The sequence below is a fragment of the Ovis canadensis genome, chromosome 4 (assembly GCF_042477335.2).
Source record: "Ovis canadensis isolate MfBH-ARS-UI-01 breed Bighorn chromosome 4, ARS-UI_OviCan_v2, whole genome shotgun sequence".
NCBI classification, from domain to species: Eukaryota; Metazoa; Chordata; class Mammalia; order Artiodactyla; family Bovidae; genus Ovis; species Ovis canadensis.
Window position 1 is genome coordinate 112600846 of NC_091248.1, and position 15641 is coordinate 112616486.

A 15641-nucleotide genomic window follows, 5' to 3' on the forward strand; every position below is an offset into this window, starting at 1 on the left:
CTTTTTGTCTGTAGAAGAAAGAAAACCAAAACCCTGTACCCCGTAGTCTGTATTTAAGCATAATAAAATGCCTTTGATTATTTCAAAAGTTACTGTCAGACTGGAAAAAAAATTTTAATGTTCACTTTTCTGGCTCAGTCTGGAATTCTATATAAATAAATACATATTCATCAAACCAGCTATTGACCAAAGGATTCCAAAATACTAAGCATGCGATTAATATTTACTCCAGTGTAATTGTGCTTTTTGGGAAAGAGGTGCAAACAGATGGTTTGAACAATTATACCTTTTCCTTTTTTCTGGTGTGGCTTGCCACCTTTTTCTTATTCTTAAGCAAAAATTTAGAATTTATTGAAAATGTCTCTTTTTAGATATAGCATTGTTTCACTGCACAGTGTTATTAGTCTCTAAAGATGGGTTTATTTTTTCCCTTGGATATTCCTTTAATTCGCTTTTAAAACACATCTATTTGGACACTGCTTCTACAGGGACAAAAACAAGAAGCACCATGATCTCATGAGAAATGTTTCTAAAGCGCAATGGAGTAGTGGAAAGATTGAAGTCTGGAGTCCTTGCTATGCTTTTTTCTTTCTCTAAGCCTGTTTCCTCCTTTTTACACTGGGGATGGTTAAGGGATTCAGTTGATAGGTTTGTTGAGAGGATTAAATGAGATAAAGCATGTACAGTGTCTAGCTCAGTACTCTGCGCTTGTAAGAATCCGAAAGTGTTCATGATTATCATTATTATATGAGTTTCAAGTGAGGGTAACATATGCTGTATATGTGAAAACATTCTACAAGCTGTAAGGCACAATACAAATGTTATTTGGTATCCTTAATAGATTGATGGTTTTGAAACTTTTAAAAACAACTCCTGGAAGGCTTTTTCTTCAGGCTGCCTGTCATGGATCCCTAATATGAAAGTAGAACCCTGAGGATGATAAATCCAACTGCAACTGAATATGTATTTCCTTTCTTAAAAGCCACAGAGATATCTTGTGAATGCCAAGAATTTCATGAAATCAATTTGAAATTCCCTGTCCTGTGTCCTTCCATAAAAAACACCTTCTCAGGTCTTGGGAGGATCAGCATTATGTAAGATGCTTATTTCTTTTTTCGTGAGTAGTTTTAAATGTCATGTCCTTCTAGGAAAGTTCAGGTGTCTTAAGTGATAACATCCTTTAGCTGTCTTTCTTTGTCCTACACATTACCTGAGTCAAAACCCTCATCAGCTTCTCTGTCCTCTCTGTGTTCTTTTCCAGAGCACAATCATTGTGGAGAAGACAGTGCAAGACCTCATGAACCTGATGCACGACTTGAGTGCCTACTCAGATCAGTTCCTCAACATGGTGTGCGTGAAGCTGCAGGAGTACAAGGACACCTGCGCTACAGCCTACAGGTAAAGCGTCTGTGGAGCTAAGCAAAGTCAGTTTAGAACTTGACCATTGGGGCATTGGGTGATACTGCCTTCATAGCCTAAATTTCCACCATTGTAGAAAAAGACCATCCTTCAGTTTGTCAAGAAGCCTGCTGAGAACATATATGAAAGCAACAGTCTCCTAGACACAGACTTGTGTATCAACAGAGAGTGGGAGGGACAAAGGGACAGAGCCACTTAGGACTCCACCGAGTGGCTTAGATGAAGTGTCAGCCTTGATTTTTACAAACATCTAGAATCACAAGGTGTGTCTTCCTCAAGGAAATTCCAGATCTTGATTAACCCCTCTTGTGATTCTAGAAGATCTTTAAAAAAACCAATTTTGAACTCTTAGCAACCCTTAACAATCTATACGGTTTTCTTTTAGTTAGTACAAATGTAGTCCTCCCAATATTTGATCTATAGCGTTCCTACTGTCATGAAAGGATGGTTAATCTGTTTTTAGCATCAGTGGAGATGAAAGGTCATTGTTATAAACTTGAAACCTTTCGTTTTCCTCCTGATTTCTTTCTTCTGAGTTCAAAATTCTCTTTGAGCTTGTGGAAAAGATCATAGCACTTCTTGTAAAAAGCTAATAATAGGAACAAATTATGGTCTGGTTGACAAGACCTGAAACAATTAGGGGAGAAAAGAATGTATTATCAAATACTAAATTTTATGTGCTATATAATTAAGGATAGACAGTATAGCATAGCATCAGGTATTCCTTGTACACTAGAGCCTGTAAAAGCAGAAGGAAGCAAACATTAAAGAGAGTGACAGGCTGGAGTCAAGAGAAATCTCAGAGAAGGTGAGAGATTCAGAACCTTAGAAAGATGTATGAGATTAGGGAGGTGGAAAGAAGAAATAGGAGCATTTCAGGGATAAAGAATCAGCAAAAGCATAGTTATCTGATACTCACATGGATGGTTGAGGAGGGAGAGGTCTGAATGGAACAGAGTTCCTAAAAGAAGATAGTAGGAAATAATGTTGAATAGGAAAAGTAAGACCATATAACAAAGGGTCTTCAAAAAGAAGACTTGGAAATTTAGTTGTTGAATAGTAGATGATAAGGAGCCATTATAAGTAAGCCAGGAAGCAGTGTTTAGGGAAGATTAATCTGGCCAAGGGATATAACACAGATTAATGCTTAACCTCCTTAACTCCAATAATAAATAATATTTATCCACAGTTATATGAACAAAAAAAAAGTCATTTCACTGAAAGATGTACTCCCAGTAATATTTTTTTGTTGTTCAGTAATTATTCATCAAGAATGTTAATACATTTAGGTTAAAATCATACATATAATCAACATATATGTTATACTCAGTTGTATAATTGTGATATACAAGTGATAGTTCTAATGGCACATCAAACAAAAATATGTTAACATTTAGTATCTTGATAAATAAAATTTTAATTTAAATTTTTAGATTTTTAATTAGATGAACTTTTTTGCAGAAAACTATAAATAGATTAATAATAAAATAATTTTGAGCATTAAGATATATTCCATTAGGATAAAACTTGGTGAGGAAATGAAATAGAAATAATACTTCAAAGAGAAAAATGAAAAGTATTTAACCATTAATAATAATGAAGTCACTTAGTTGTGTCCAACTCTTTGTGATCCCATGGACTGTAGCTTGACAGGCTCTTCTGTCCATGGAATTCTCCAGGCCATAACACTGGATTGGGTAGCTGTTCCCTTCTTCAGGGGATCTTCCCAACGAAGGAATCAAACCAGTGTCTTCTACATTGCAGACAAATTCTTTATCAGCTGAACTACAAGCTTATTTTCATATATTTTAAATGTATTGTGTTGGATAGCAAATCCCTAAGGTACTGAGATTCTATTGGTTACACTTAAAATAGTGATTTAAAGTATCAGTATTTCAGTTCAGTTCAGTTCAGTCGCTCAGTCGTGTCCGACTCTTTGAGACCCCATGAATCGCAGCACACCCGGCCTCCCTGTCCATCACCAACTCCTGGAGTTCACTCAGACTCACGTCCATCTATCTAGTCAGTGATGCCATCCAGCCATCTCATCCTGTGTCATCCCCTTCTCCTCCTGCCCCCAATCCCTCCCAGCATCAGAGTCTTTTCCAGTGAGTCAACTCTTCGCGTGAGGTGGCCAAAGTACTGGAGCTTCAGCTTTAGCATCATTCCTTCCACTGAACACCCAGGGCTGATCTCCTTTAGGATGGACTGGTTGGATCTCCTTGCAGTCCAAGGGACTCTCAAGAGTCTTCTGCAACACCACAGTTCAAAAGCATCAATTCTTCGGCACTCAGCTTTCTTCGCAGTCCAACTCTCACATCCATACATGACCACTGGAAAAACCATAGCCTTGACTAGACAGAACTTTGTTGGCAAAGTAATATCTCTGCTTTTCAATATACTATCTAAGTTGGTCATAACCTTTCTTCCAAGGAGTAAGCGTCTTTTAATTTCATGGCTACAATCACCATCTGCAGTGATTTTGGAGCCCCCAAAAATAGTCTTTATAATGTGCCAAAAATTATGTATTTTATAACCATTGAACTCATGCTTAAAAAAAGAAAGAAATACCCTAAATTTCAATTTTAAAATTTGGGAGAGAATACAGTTTTTCCAAATTCCTTTAAGAGATACACATAAAAATTTTAAAAGCCATTGCCCTTGTTAGTTGCTGTCAGTTAGTTGTCTAGGAGTGGAATTTCTGGACCAAAGTTGTACTTTCAACTTTACAAAACCAAATTCCATAATGGTTGTACCAATGTCACATTAACCAAATGACAGTCAAAAAACATTTTAAAAATCAATTTTTACATTTACTTTAAGTGGCATTCAATTTTAAGATTTTTTTTTAAAGCAAGGTATGTCTTCTCTTTCTTATATTTCATTAAGGGCAACCCATAATTTCTAACAAATAGTAATGCCAATGAGTATTAATTATAATGGAGATTGTATAGCTTACTAAATCCTCAGAGCACAGTGATCACTGTTGAACATTCTTGTTTTGAAATGATACTCAGACTGAGTATAGTTCTTGTTCCTGGAGTGTTCCCAAATCAGTTTCATCCTTACACGTGAACATCCCTTCAGATACGTGAAGATGACTGTCATGGTCCATTTAGTAGTTTTGGTTTTTTCACTCCAGACTGAACATCCTTGGTTTCTGATACATCCTGGGTCCACAAACCATCCTACTCTTCTTTCTTCATTGCCATTAGCCTGGCAGTGTCTATCTTAAAAAAGGAGCACTCCGCTCTGAGCCCAGTGTTCCAGATGTGCTCTCATACTTCAGCAAAACCAGTGCCTTCTTTTTGTAGGACCCAGTACTGAAACACACCCTTCATTGCGTGTGAATGTGCAGGACTAAAGTAGTCACTTGCAGGTTATATCTTTAATGAGCTTACATTTTTGGTAAAGCATAGAAAGGAAACTAGGAGACAAAGAAAGCAGGCATGTATACCCACAGCATCAATTTATGATGGAAAATACGGTAAGATAGGCAATGACGACATGCTCTAGGGAAGAAGAAATTACAGAGGAAAAGAAAGACACAGACTTGGACTTGTGAAGAATGCGTAGGATTTTAAACATATTTGTTTATTTGGCTGCATCTTTAGTTGCAGCATGCAAACTCTTAGTTGTGGCATGCAGGATGTAGTTCTCTGACCAGGAATCAAACCTGGGACCCCTGCGTTGCGTGCATTGGGTATGCAGAGTCTTAGCTACTAGACCACCAGGGAAGTCCCTAAAACAAGGAGGATTTAGACAGGATTTAAGCTGAAGGGGCTGAAGGAATGAAGGAACCAGAACAGTGTCAAGAAGGTAGGGAAGAGCAGGAAAAGGATGAGCAAATGATGAATATTTGGGTTTTGGAAAAGATGGCCAAGCCAAAATAGAGGCTGTTGAATACCAGGTTCAAGGAACTTGACCTTTTAAAGTTAGGTAGTGGGAACCGCTGAAGATGAATAAACACAGAGTGCCAGAGCAGACCTGTGCTTCTGAGCTTGAGTAAGATGATGGATTGGAAAGGCAAGAGTGTGGAGGTGTAGTGGAGAGAGGCAGAGCGCCTGAATTAGAGGGGACGTGGGGGAAATGGAGGGGAAGGGGCAGACCAAGAGACATGAGGGGGTGAATTTGTAGGACATGGTCACTGTCTGGCTGTAGAGGGTAGGAAAGTGTAAGAAGAAATACTAGCTGAAATTGGCCTTATCTTTTCTAAGCTGTATTTGAAGGAAATTTTTTTTTAACTTAAATTCAAGATTTCACATGTAGCCATTGGACTTAATGTTATTTTTAGCTCATCATTTCAGTCTATTGAGATATTTTTGAATCCTAATTCTGTCATCAAAATAATCATAGCTATTCCTCTAAATTCCATGTCATTCTTGATTTTATAAGCAATCTTTTGGTTTCTTTGCCTATGTCATTTAAAAAATGTTTGACAGGACAGGGCTAAATTAACAACTTTGCACTGTATATCTCTCAAGACTTCTGTTGAGATTGATGTCCATATACTAGTCAGTGCTTCAGGGGTTCATATGTTTTTCTCACTATAAACCCTGGACTATAGCTCAAGAGCAGTCTCTGGGGCCTGAATTTCAATACCAGTTTTGTCATCTATTAGCTTTGACCTTGAACCGAGTTACTCAGCCTCTCTGTGCCTTACTTTTCTCATCTACAGAAAGAGAAAATAATAGTTCTTCTCTCATAGGATTGTTTTGAAAATGTCAACTTTTTAGAGCTGTCTTAGCGAAATAGTAAGCCCCCTCCCAAATGATTAGCTATTCATATTATTCTGATAATGACAGTGATGATGATGGCAAAGATTACCTTTACTGCCATCCATGATCAATGCCCCTATATTTCATCATGCATCCTATAAGAGACTTAGATTTCTTACTAGTGTCCTTCCGGTTCTGATCCTTATAATGCAGCTAACCCTTCTTTCTATATCTCCATGATGGGCATTAGAAGACAGCAGTAGACAGTACCTGGTTCTTTGTTCTGGAATCCTCTCAGCCCTTCACTTTTAGGATTCATCACCTCCTGCTTTGCCAGACATTTTGTTAAGAATGCTCCATCTTAGAAACAAAGTCTCTTGACTTTGAGCAAAATTTTACCATTTCTTCATGCAAGTCAGTGACATACCCAGTTGGGAAAGGAACAAAGTCATGTTACTTGTTTAATTGTGAGATCTTCCTGTCTCCTAGGGAGTACCACCTCCTAATTGTTCACAAACCATCATTAATAATCTATTCTAGAATTTTTGTCTATAGTTCCAAACTTACCCAATTTCTGTAATTTACCTTCCTTTATGAACATCAGGGCATTTGTTCTCAGGAATTTTTTTATCTGCCAGGATACATCTAAGATTATCAGCAGTGGTTCTATGAGTCTATGCTTTGAATTATTTCTGTGCCCCAAGGTTCTTGCCTGAATTTATTAAACCTATCAAAATATTATTTAACTTCAGTTACTTTTGACACAGTTAATTACTTGATCCTTAAAACAGTTCATTTGCTTGGTCTCTAGAATTTCATTCATTTAATGAATGATCATTGAGTACTTATCCCAGGATTTGTAGATACAGCAGTGAACCAAACAGAAAATATACTGCTTTCATAAGGTTTATACTCTGTTGGAGATGGTAGAGAGGAGATATACAATAAATAGAATACATAAATCCATAAAGAATTTTAGAAAATAGTAAGCCCTGCAGGGGTAAATGGAGTAGAGTCAATAGCCCCTGGGATATAGGAGAAGAAGGCTGCAGTTTTCAGTAGGGTGCCCCAGTAGGCCCTGTCATGTTGAAGTTTGATAAAAGACTGGAAGGAGTTTGGGGAGTTAGAGAAGATTATCTGGAAAGAATGCCCTGGCAAAGGACAGAGGCCCTCAAGCATGACTACACATGACACTTTCCAGAACCAACATGGAGGCCAGCGTGTCTGGGGTAAACTGAGCAGGAAGGAACTAGAAAGATATCCGAAAGGGAACAGAGGGCCAGGCCGCGTAGGGCCTTGTAGGCCACTGCAGGGCTGTTGACTTCTATTCTGATTAAAACAGGAGCCATTGCAAGAGCTGTGCCTACAAGCAGATATGGTCTAATTTTTATTTTAAAATATAAGTACTGAGAATAGTCTGTAGGGGTTACACAGATGGAAGCATGGAGGCTGAGGGCCTGTTGTGGTCATCCAGGTGAGGATTGCAGCTCATACTGGTTAGCAGCAGCACAGGGGGTGAGAGCTGCTTGAATTCTGAATACATGGTTGATCTTTGAACAGCCCAAGTTTCTACTGCATGGGTCTGCTACTAATATGCACATTTTTTTCAATAAATACAGTACCTGGATTTTCATTCTGCACATCTTTAAGTGTGGGGGAAAGTTTGTGTTTGATTCCAGCATGTGGAATCAAAAAACAGGGTTTGGGTCCTGATTCTGTCCAGACTGTTTCAGTTTCCTGCCCCTGGGTGAGTCACTAATCAATGTTTGGTTTTTGAGACAGAAATAGTATATGGATTTTTAACTGTGCCGGAAGTCAGTGCCCCAACCCCTGCATTGCTCAAAGATCGACTGTATTTGTAAGGGCCAGCCAACAGAACTCCCTCCCAGACTGGATAGAGTGTGAGAGAAAGAAAGTTTTCAAAAATGACTCAGGATTTTTCATTTAAATGGTGAAAAGTCAGAGTTGCCACTATTGAGATGGAGAACATGTCAGGTTTGGGGGCAGTAGATAAGATTTCAATTTGGAGTGTGTATTAGGCAATCACATGGAGATATGGGATGGGCAATTGGATATATGTATCAAAAGGAAAGAAGTCTGCCCTGGAGATAGGTATTCTCAGCCACCAACATATAAATAGGGTATATAAATGGTATTTAAAACTATGGACTACATGAAATCTCTAGGGGATTGAGTATTACTATGACAGAGAAAAGGACTGTGGAATTTAAGCAGTTTGTAAGATGAGGAGAAACCAGCAAAGGAGACTGAGAAAGCAACCATCAGTGAAGTGGGAGGAAGATGAAGACAGTATGGGGTCCAGGAAACCAAGCAAAGGGGTGGAGGGATCCTTGGGCCCAGTGCTGCTCTGGGATCGTGTTAGAACTCATCTTTGAGTGATAAATGGAACACGGGGCTATTCCTGATTGTCACAAGAGTTGTTTCTATGGACTTATAGATGGGAAACCTGGATTGATAGGGACTTAAAAAAGAATCTGGGAGTAGAGAACTTGTAAATATAGGCAGAAATTTTACAGTGAGTTTTGCTGTGAAAGGAAACAGAGAGATGTCGTGATAGCTGGGGAATTGAGACCGCATGAAGGGTTTTTTAATTGTTTTAGCTGTTATTTTAAATAAAAATAAGTGCATGTTTATATTTTAAGGAAATTATTTAGGACAAAAGGAAAATTATCAATGCAGGAGAGAAAGAATGAACATTGCTAAAATTGTGTTTGGGGGTTGGATTCAGTGCAACAAATATAGTAACTGGCTTTAGGCAGGCTCACAGATAGTTTTGTTCACCATGCTCTATCCTTCTCGCAGGAATGATTTCTGTCATTTATAGTTCACCGTTTCATCCAAACAATGCACCAATCTATTATACTACTGGGTTGGCCAAAAAGTTCGTTCGGATGTTTCCATGCCATCCTGTGGAAAAATCCGAATTCACGTTTTGGCCAATGCAATGCTTTTCTCTTGGAAAATACCCATCACTTTTGGTTCTTGGTATCTTGTGGTCAACAGGTATCGTGATTCCTTCTCCCGAGGGCCTATATCATTTTGGTGTCCTTCCTGGCCAAATTCTCTGGCATGGTGTCGACTTACTGGTGCCCACGATCACGTCGTTTCCTCTTCAGAGTCTTCTCTGTCATGGTCTACCGCAGTTGCTGAATTTCTCTCAGGGTTCGGAAAAGTACTTCTGTGAAGCTTTGCCAGGGATTAAATAGAAAATCGTTTACGTGGTTGTTACACAACAGCGCGCTCACACACACAACACAGAACCCCGTGGTGCCTGTTACCTGTCACTTAATCAGGCTTTCCAGGCTCGGAAGAAAGTGTTTCCTTAGTGTGTGAGTCTGAAGATGTAAAGTGTCCTTACTTCCTCTCTTCCCACGTGTTGCCCTCCCCCAGACTGGCACCTGCTGAGGAGTAATTAGGGCAGTCCTAATTTGGACAGCCAAATCCTGATTACAGTGAGAGGAAAAACAGGAAATGTTCTAGTTTTGCTGCCAGCAAATGGCTGACTTAAATAGAAAGCCATATACAATTCAAATGATCCAAAGTGATATAACATTGGGGAAGGAGGAAGGGAGCGGGGAAATATCGCAATCGGATTCTTTCTCAGCAGATATCTTTTACAGAAAGAATCTGATCCATAAGCTCACAATGCCCTCTGCTGAGAGCTGGAGTGTTTTCCAGGTTTGCCCTGAGAACCCAAGTGTACCACTGGGAGTTTGGAGATCTAAGGAAGGGTCAAAAACATCTCACCTTTCTCTAAGCCCTTCACTCTGGAGAGAAAGCCTGTTATGTATGCTGATGTCATGTTATATGCTTTGGATAAAAAGGTTTCCTAAAAGGGAGATGAGGACTAGAAGTCTACTTCTTACTTAGTCACAGCTCTTGAGTCTTAAAAGAGAACTCAGCTGTGAATTCTTGGGTCCTCTGCATTAGTGAGGGGCTTCCCAGGTGGCTCAGTGGTAAAGAATCCACCCACCAATACAGGAGTCACTGGAGACAGGGTTTCGATCCCTGGATGGGGAAGATCCCCTGGAGGAGGAGATGGCAACCCACTCCAGTATTCTTGCTGGGAAATCCCATGGACAGAGGAGCTTGCCAGACTGTAGCCCATGGGGTCACAGAGAGTCAGACACGACTGAGCGACTGAGCATGCATTTATACTGCATTAGTGACAGGCAGCCAGTCTGTTGGTCTGCTACTTGCAAGCTGAGTGTTTCTCTCCCTTTATCATCCTCTTTGTCCTAAGGCACAAGCAGCTGCTCGTGTGCCCCCAAATAGTCACTTGAAGATGGAAAATCATTTTTGTAAAGTTTGTCTATTCCAATTGCACATCAGCTCATTAATCAAATTCCTGGGCCTTCCTGCATTGTGTTGGGCCTGGTAGAAAATACAAATAAAACATCTTCTAATCTTGAAGAATCAGTTGATACAGGACACAGGCATGTTTTTATTAGGAGAAGGTGGAACCAACCCCAGAGCCCACCTTTCACCACTTCTCCATGGAGGCCTGAGAACTCATACCGAGGCATGAGTGGCATGGAGGTGCACTTACCATCAGCAATGGCAGAAGCCAGCTCTGGCACAAGCCTGGACACCTTGTGGGGCTTCAAGATGTTTATCTCATGAAGGAGCAAGTTCCTAACAGACCGAAGAGGATGAGCAAGCAGTAGGGAAGCATGGATGGATGTGATGCATGGGAAGGGGATGAGAAATGAAAATGGCTGGGGTGGTCAGTATAGTTAAGAATGAGCAGAAAAGGTTTTTCTTCTTTTAAACTTCCCATGTTAAGTACAGGAACACCATCATGGGTATTCAGGAAGTGGATGACCTATCCTCTCTAATCAAAGTAGTGTCTTCAGAAGCTCTCAATGGCTACATTGTGCCAAGTAGCAGAAACTAGACACCATGGTTTGTGAAACCCTGTGGATTTGCTGTGCGAAAAGATGCCAGGGTCCTACAGGAATGAGAGTTTAATTGAGCTGGTCTCACTGTCTTTGCCAGCTAACTGACTCTGAACCTCAGAAGAGCCAAGGGCTGTGCCAGGGAACCCTAGTCAGCTAGCCTGTCTTCTCGTTTGCCTCTTAAACCTATGCTATGTCCCCTATTCTTGGCTCATCTACCACTGATACATTCATTTTCATTAAATAGTGAAGAGATTATAAAGATTTATAAAAATATGTACAGTATCTGATTCACAGAGCGCAGTCAGCAAATGAGAGCTTTTATTATGTGCTCCTATAACTTATTAGGCATAACAGTTTCAATATTTATCCAGCTGTATTATAATTTAAGACTTTTATCATGTGTTATTTGATGTATTTTTGGTTTACATGTCTTTCTCTCTCAAACACTGTGGACTCACAAGTTATTTGAGGAGATTTTAAAACACACCACCTGGATTTCTCACATAAGGCTCACAGAATCCTGGACCTGGGCAAGAGTAGTTTTAAAATGTCCCCAAAGTGATTCTTGTATGTGTTACTGATCTGAATTCTGGAGTTCTAGAAGCAAGTTACTGTGTCTTTTTTCCACATAATTGTCCCAACATTTAGCATGATATCTGCATACAGGCCTTTCCCTCATGTTTATTGATCAAGTGAATAACTTTACTTTTCTGTGGGTTTGTTAAATCACTTCAGTCATGTCCAACTCTTTGCGACCCTGTGAACTGAAGCCCACCAGGTTGCTCTGTCCGTGGGATTCTCCAAGCAGGAATACTGGCGTGGGTTGCCATTCCCTTCTCCAGGGGATTTTCCCCACCCAGGGATAAAACATGCATCTCTTATGTCTCCTGCGTTGGCAGGTGGGTTCTTTACCACTAGTGCCACCTGGGAAGCCCGATATTCTTGTGCCCATCAACTGCTTTCCTGTCAAGTACAGATACTGCTCTTCTAACTAGATGTCCCAGGAGTTCCCTAGCAAGCAGCCAGTCTTAATTTCCCCCACCTAACTCACGATGAAGGAGGAGTCAGTTGCAGTCACTTTGAAGCAAAGTAATAAGGACCCAGACTAGAATGGAAATACACGCTTGCGAAGGTACACGGTCATTGTGCAAGGACTCCATAGTTATCTACTCATTTTGTCAGTCACAGTTCTCAAGATTAGATTCTCCCAACCTTACAAGTGAAGAAACAGAGGTTCAGAAAGGTTCATACCATGGCTAAGGTCCCAAAGTAAGCAAGTGGTTGTACGTGCATGAGAAGCTAAGACTGGCTCTACAGCCCAAAGAAGAGGAAATGGGAAACTCAAATAATGTTTCAGATCAGAAAGACAGGTTCATTTAGGGTGGAAACTGGGAGTTACCTGGTCTGAGATCTTTTTATAAAGATCTTTATATTTATTTTTAAATTGGCTTATCATTAAAAAAAAACATCTGAACCCTGACAGTTGAGGCAGATTTTGTATTCTTGGTCCACTGTGTTATAATTATTTTTCTTGGTTTTTAAAGTATCAAACAGTCGTGACCCTTCATGTGAGAGCTTATCTATTTAAAGGTTGTTATTAAACTATCCCCTAAATAATTTCAGTAAGCTCTGAAATTTCAAGTCTTTTCCCCTGGGTCCTCTTAAGATTGTTTCCTTCCCATCACCCACCTCTAGAGTTATCAGATGTTTCGTGAGTTACAATTCCAAGGCGGAGATACACACCATCATAAAGCTCTCTGAGCAGCATTGCGTGTGATATGAGAGACAACCTGATGTTGCTCTTTTCCTATTTATTCTGCTCCATCTTTTCTGAAGAGAATCTTTGGTTCTGCATCTGCTTTTGTGTTTGCTTGATTTAACTCAGCGGCGTAGTACCAGCTCTGCATTCTGCGTTCATTGTCACGATCGCCGAGTTGCTGGAGGTCGCTCTGCAGCTTGATCTGCTACAGGTCCAGTCATTCGTGGTCGAAAATCGACCATAGTGGCTTCATTCGGGCCAGCCTTGATGGGGTTCATTTCTCCAGCTTGGCTTCTAGTGTTTTTTAAAGTGTCTGAAAGATTCAGTCTGGGAAAGCAAACATCCTGCCCAGGCTGTCACCAAACAGTTGAATCCAATTAGCCCCACCTGCCCCTGCTTGTTTACCTAATGAAAGACTCAGCACCCCAGCTGTGTCCGGGGACCAGGCACATGTGTACTTCTCAACTGTTCCAGTGAGGAAGCAGTGCACGTCGGAGCCAGTCGACACCAGCAGATGTTTTCTGAATGAAATTCACTCAGCTGTGTCTAGAGGGTGGACTCTTCCCATGGCAGCCCCCTCGCCTGTTCCAAGAGGTATACCTCTTTTCCTCTTCCTCCTGGGAACAGGTACAAATAGCTACACAGATGGCTCTGTCTGTGGCCCATTGAGCTGTGAATTAATCAGTAGATTATAGTTCTGGTAGTGGTGATTAACCCTACCCCTCTTGTGGAGTAATTGTTGTAAATTTAGTTCTCCTCTTTGGAGGCTGTTTGGATATGTCCTAGAATTGTGTCACCCACATAGTACCATTATGACAGAATTATAAAGTAATGCAGTTGGTCAAGATGGGAACTTTGCCATTTGAATGAAAAATTCCCCTTAGGGTAATCGTATGTTGCTAATCAATGCTAATATTTCAAATTAGGATATTTGGAATTGCTTTTGGGATTGATGTTCATTACAATATGAATTAATAATTTATGGTTGAGGGCATTATATAGGTGGCTAGCATGCTTGTTAATTTGGATTACTGTTTTTTAATAAGACAGGATATATGAATATTAGTGAAGACAGTAATATAATACTGTACTATTGAATTAAACCAGGCTTTAAAAAATACATAAGTAAATAGTATGAGTACTTTTAACATAGTATCCCACTAAGCGATACTTTTTCATTCCAACCAGTGCTAAAATGAAAAAGTCTAGGTCTTGAAAATGTACAGTACTATCTCATGCCTATAGACCCAGCCTTTTCCCTGAACCTGGGAACAGATGGGGGCCATTGTGGATGGGCTCAAAGATTTACATGCTGAAAAACTATGCTGGGTTTGGGCTTCTAAGTCTGTAGAACAGAATTTTGATTTGTAATGTGGGCATGAGAGGAATTGAACCACTCAACCATAGCTCTTAATAAATATGGACACTGACATTTAACTTTTTAAAAAAGTTTATTTTTTAATTGAAGGATAATTGCTTTACAGAATTTTGTTGTTTTCTGTCAAACATCAACATGAATCAGCCATAGGTATGCATATATCCCTTCCCTCCCATCTCCCTTCCCATCCCACCCCTCTAGGTTGATACAGAGCCGCTATTTGAGTTCCCTGAATCATACAGCAAATTCCCTTTGGCTGTCTATTTTACATATGGTAATGCAGGTTTCCATGTGACTCTCTCCATACATCTCACCCTTTCCTCCCCTCTCCCTGCATTCATAAGTCTGTTCTCTATGTCTGTTTCTCCATTGCTGCCTGCAAATAAATTAATCAGTACCATCTTTCTAGATTCCATAGAAATTACATAAAGATTAAATAAATCTGAAATTTAACCTTTATGTAATTTCCATATGTCACAAAATCATTGTCTTTAGATTTTAAAAAAGCATTGAAAAGATCAGCACTATTCACAGCTTTTATAACACATAGGAAATTAGCAGGTGAAGCAGATCTGACATGCAGATCATATAATTTGACCAACCCATTGTGTAGGACAAAGTCCTAGCTATGAGGTTATAAATTGTAAGTAGAAAAGAAGGGGTTTTGTTCATTTGCTTTCCAAAGGGGAAAATACTGTAGGCTGACACAGTTAACAAGGTCCTCCCAGAGAAAGTGAGGCTTTGAGGCAACTTCCCAGTAATAGGCCATGTAGGAGTAAGTGGAGTGGAAAGGGAAGGCTTGACAGTAATTACTCCTTGGCTCGTTTGTCTTGTGAGTCAGGACTTTTTAATGCTGGACTTTTTATTTTTTCTTTCACGAGGGGGATACACTCCTATTCATTATTCTAATTTTTGTTGAATTCACAGAGGTATAGTGAGAGCATAGCAGAATGATCTATACTTTGGTCAGAATGCCAGATGGTTTGATGGCTCACCTGAGTCATTTGGTGCAGAGAAAGAGAAAAGGAAAACCACTACCATGGTTTTAACTTAATCAGTTACCCAAGATTCCTAAAACTGAAGAGGGCTTATTTTTATGTCCAGTTCAGTTCTTATACACTTTCCAAATACCAGGTATTGTGCATGGCACTGGGTGCACAGCAGCTAATGAGGAATCAACTCTGTCCTCAGAGAAGCCATCATCTAGTAAGGGAGACTAGCTTGTAAAGAAGTGTGGTAGGACCAGTGAGAGCAGAGGTATGTGGGAGGTAGTGGTTCTCACCTTGGAATGCCCACTAGAATCACCTGGGACACTTTTAAAAATGTTGATGCCCACATGCCATCCCCAGAGACTCTGGTTTACTAGGTTTTAGATGTGGCCCAGACATCTAGTAATATTTTTAAAGCTCCCCAGGGCATCCCATATGGTGCTAATGGTAAAGAAC

The 15641-nt window shown here is 40.0% G+C and overlaps 1 protein-coding gene across 2 annotated transcripts in view; it reads left to right on the forward strand.

Moving 5' to 3' along the window:
• Window positions 1-15641, forward strand: part of EXOC4 (exocyst complex component 4) — a 798914-nt gene that overhangs the window by 624776 nt on the left and 158497 nt on the right. For both annotated transcript variants that reach the window (XM_069588401.1, XM_069588402.1), the window contains exon 12: window positions 1262-1398. In XM_069588401.1, coding sequence (XP_069444502.1) covers window positions 1262-1398 — 137 coding nt within the window. The remainder of the gene's footprint in view (window positions 1-1261; window positions 1399-15641) is intronic.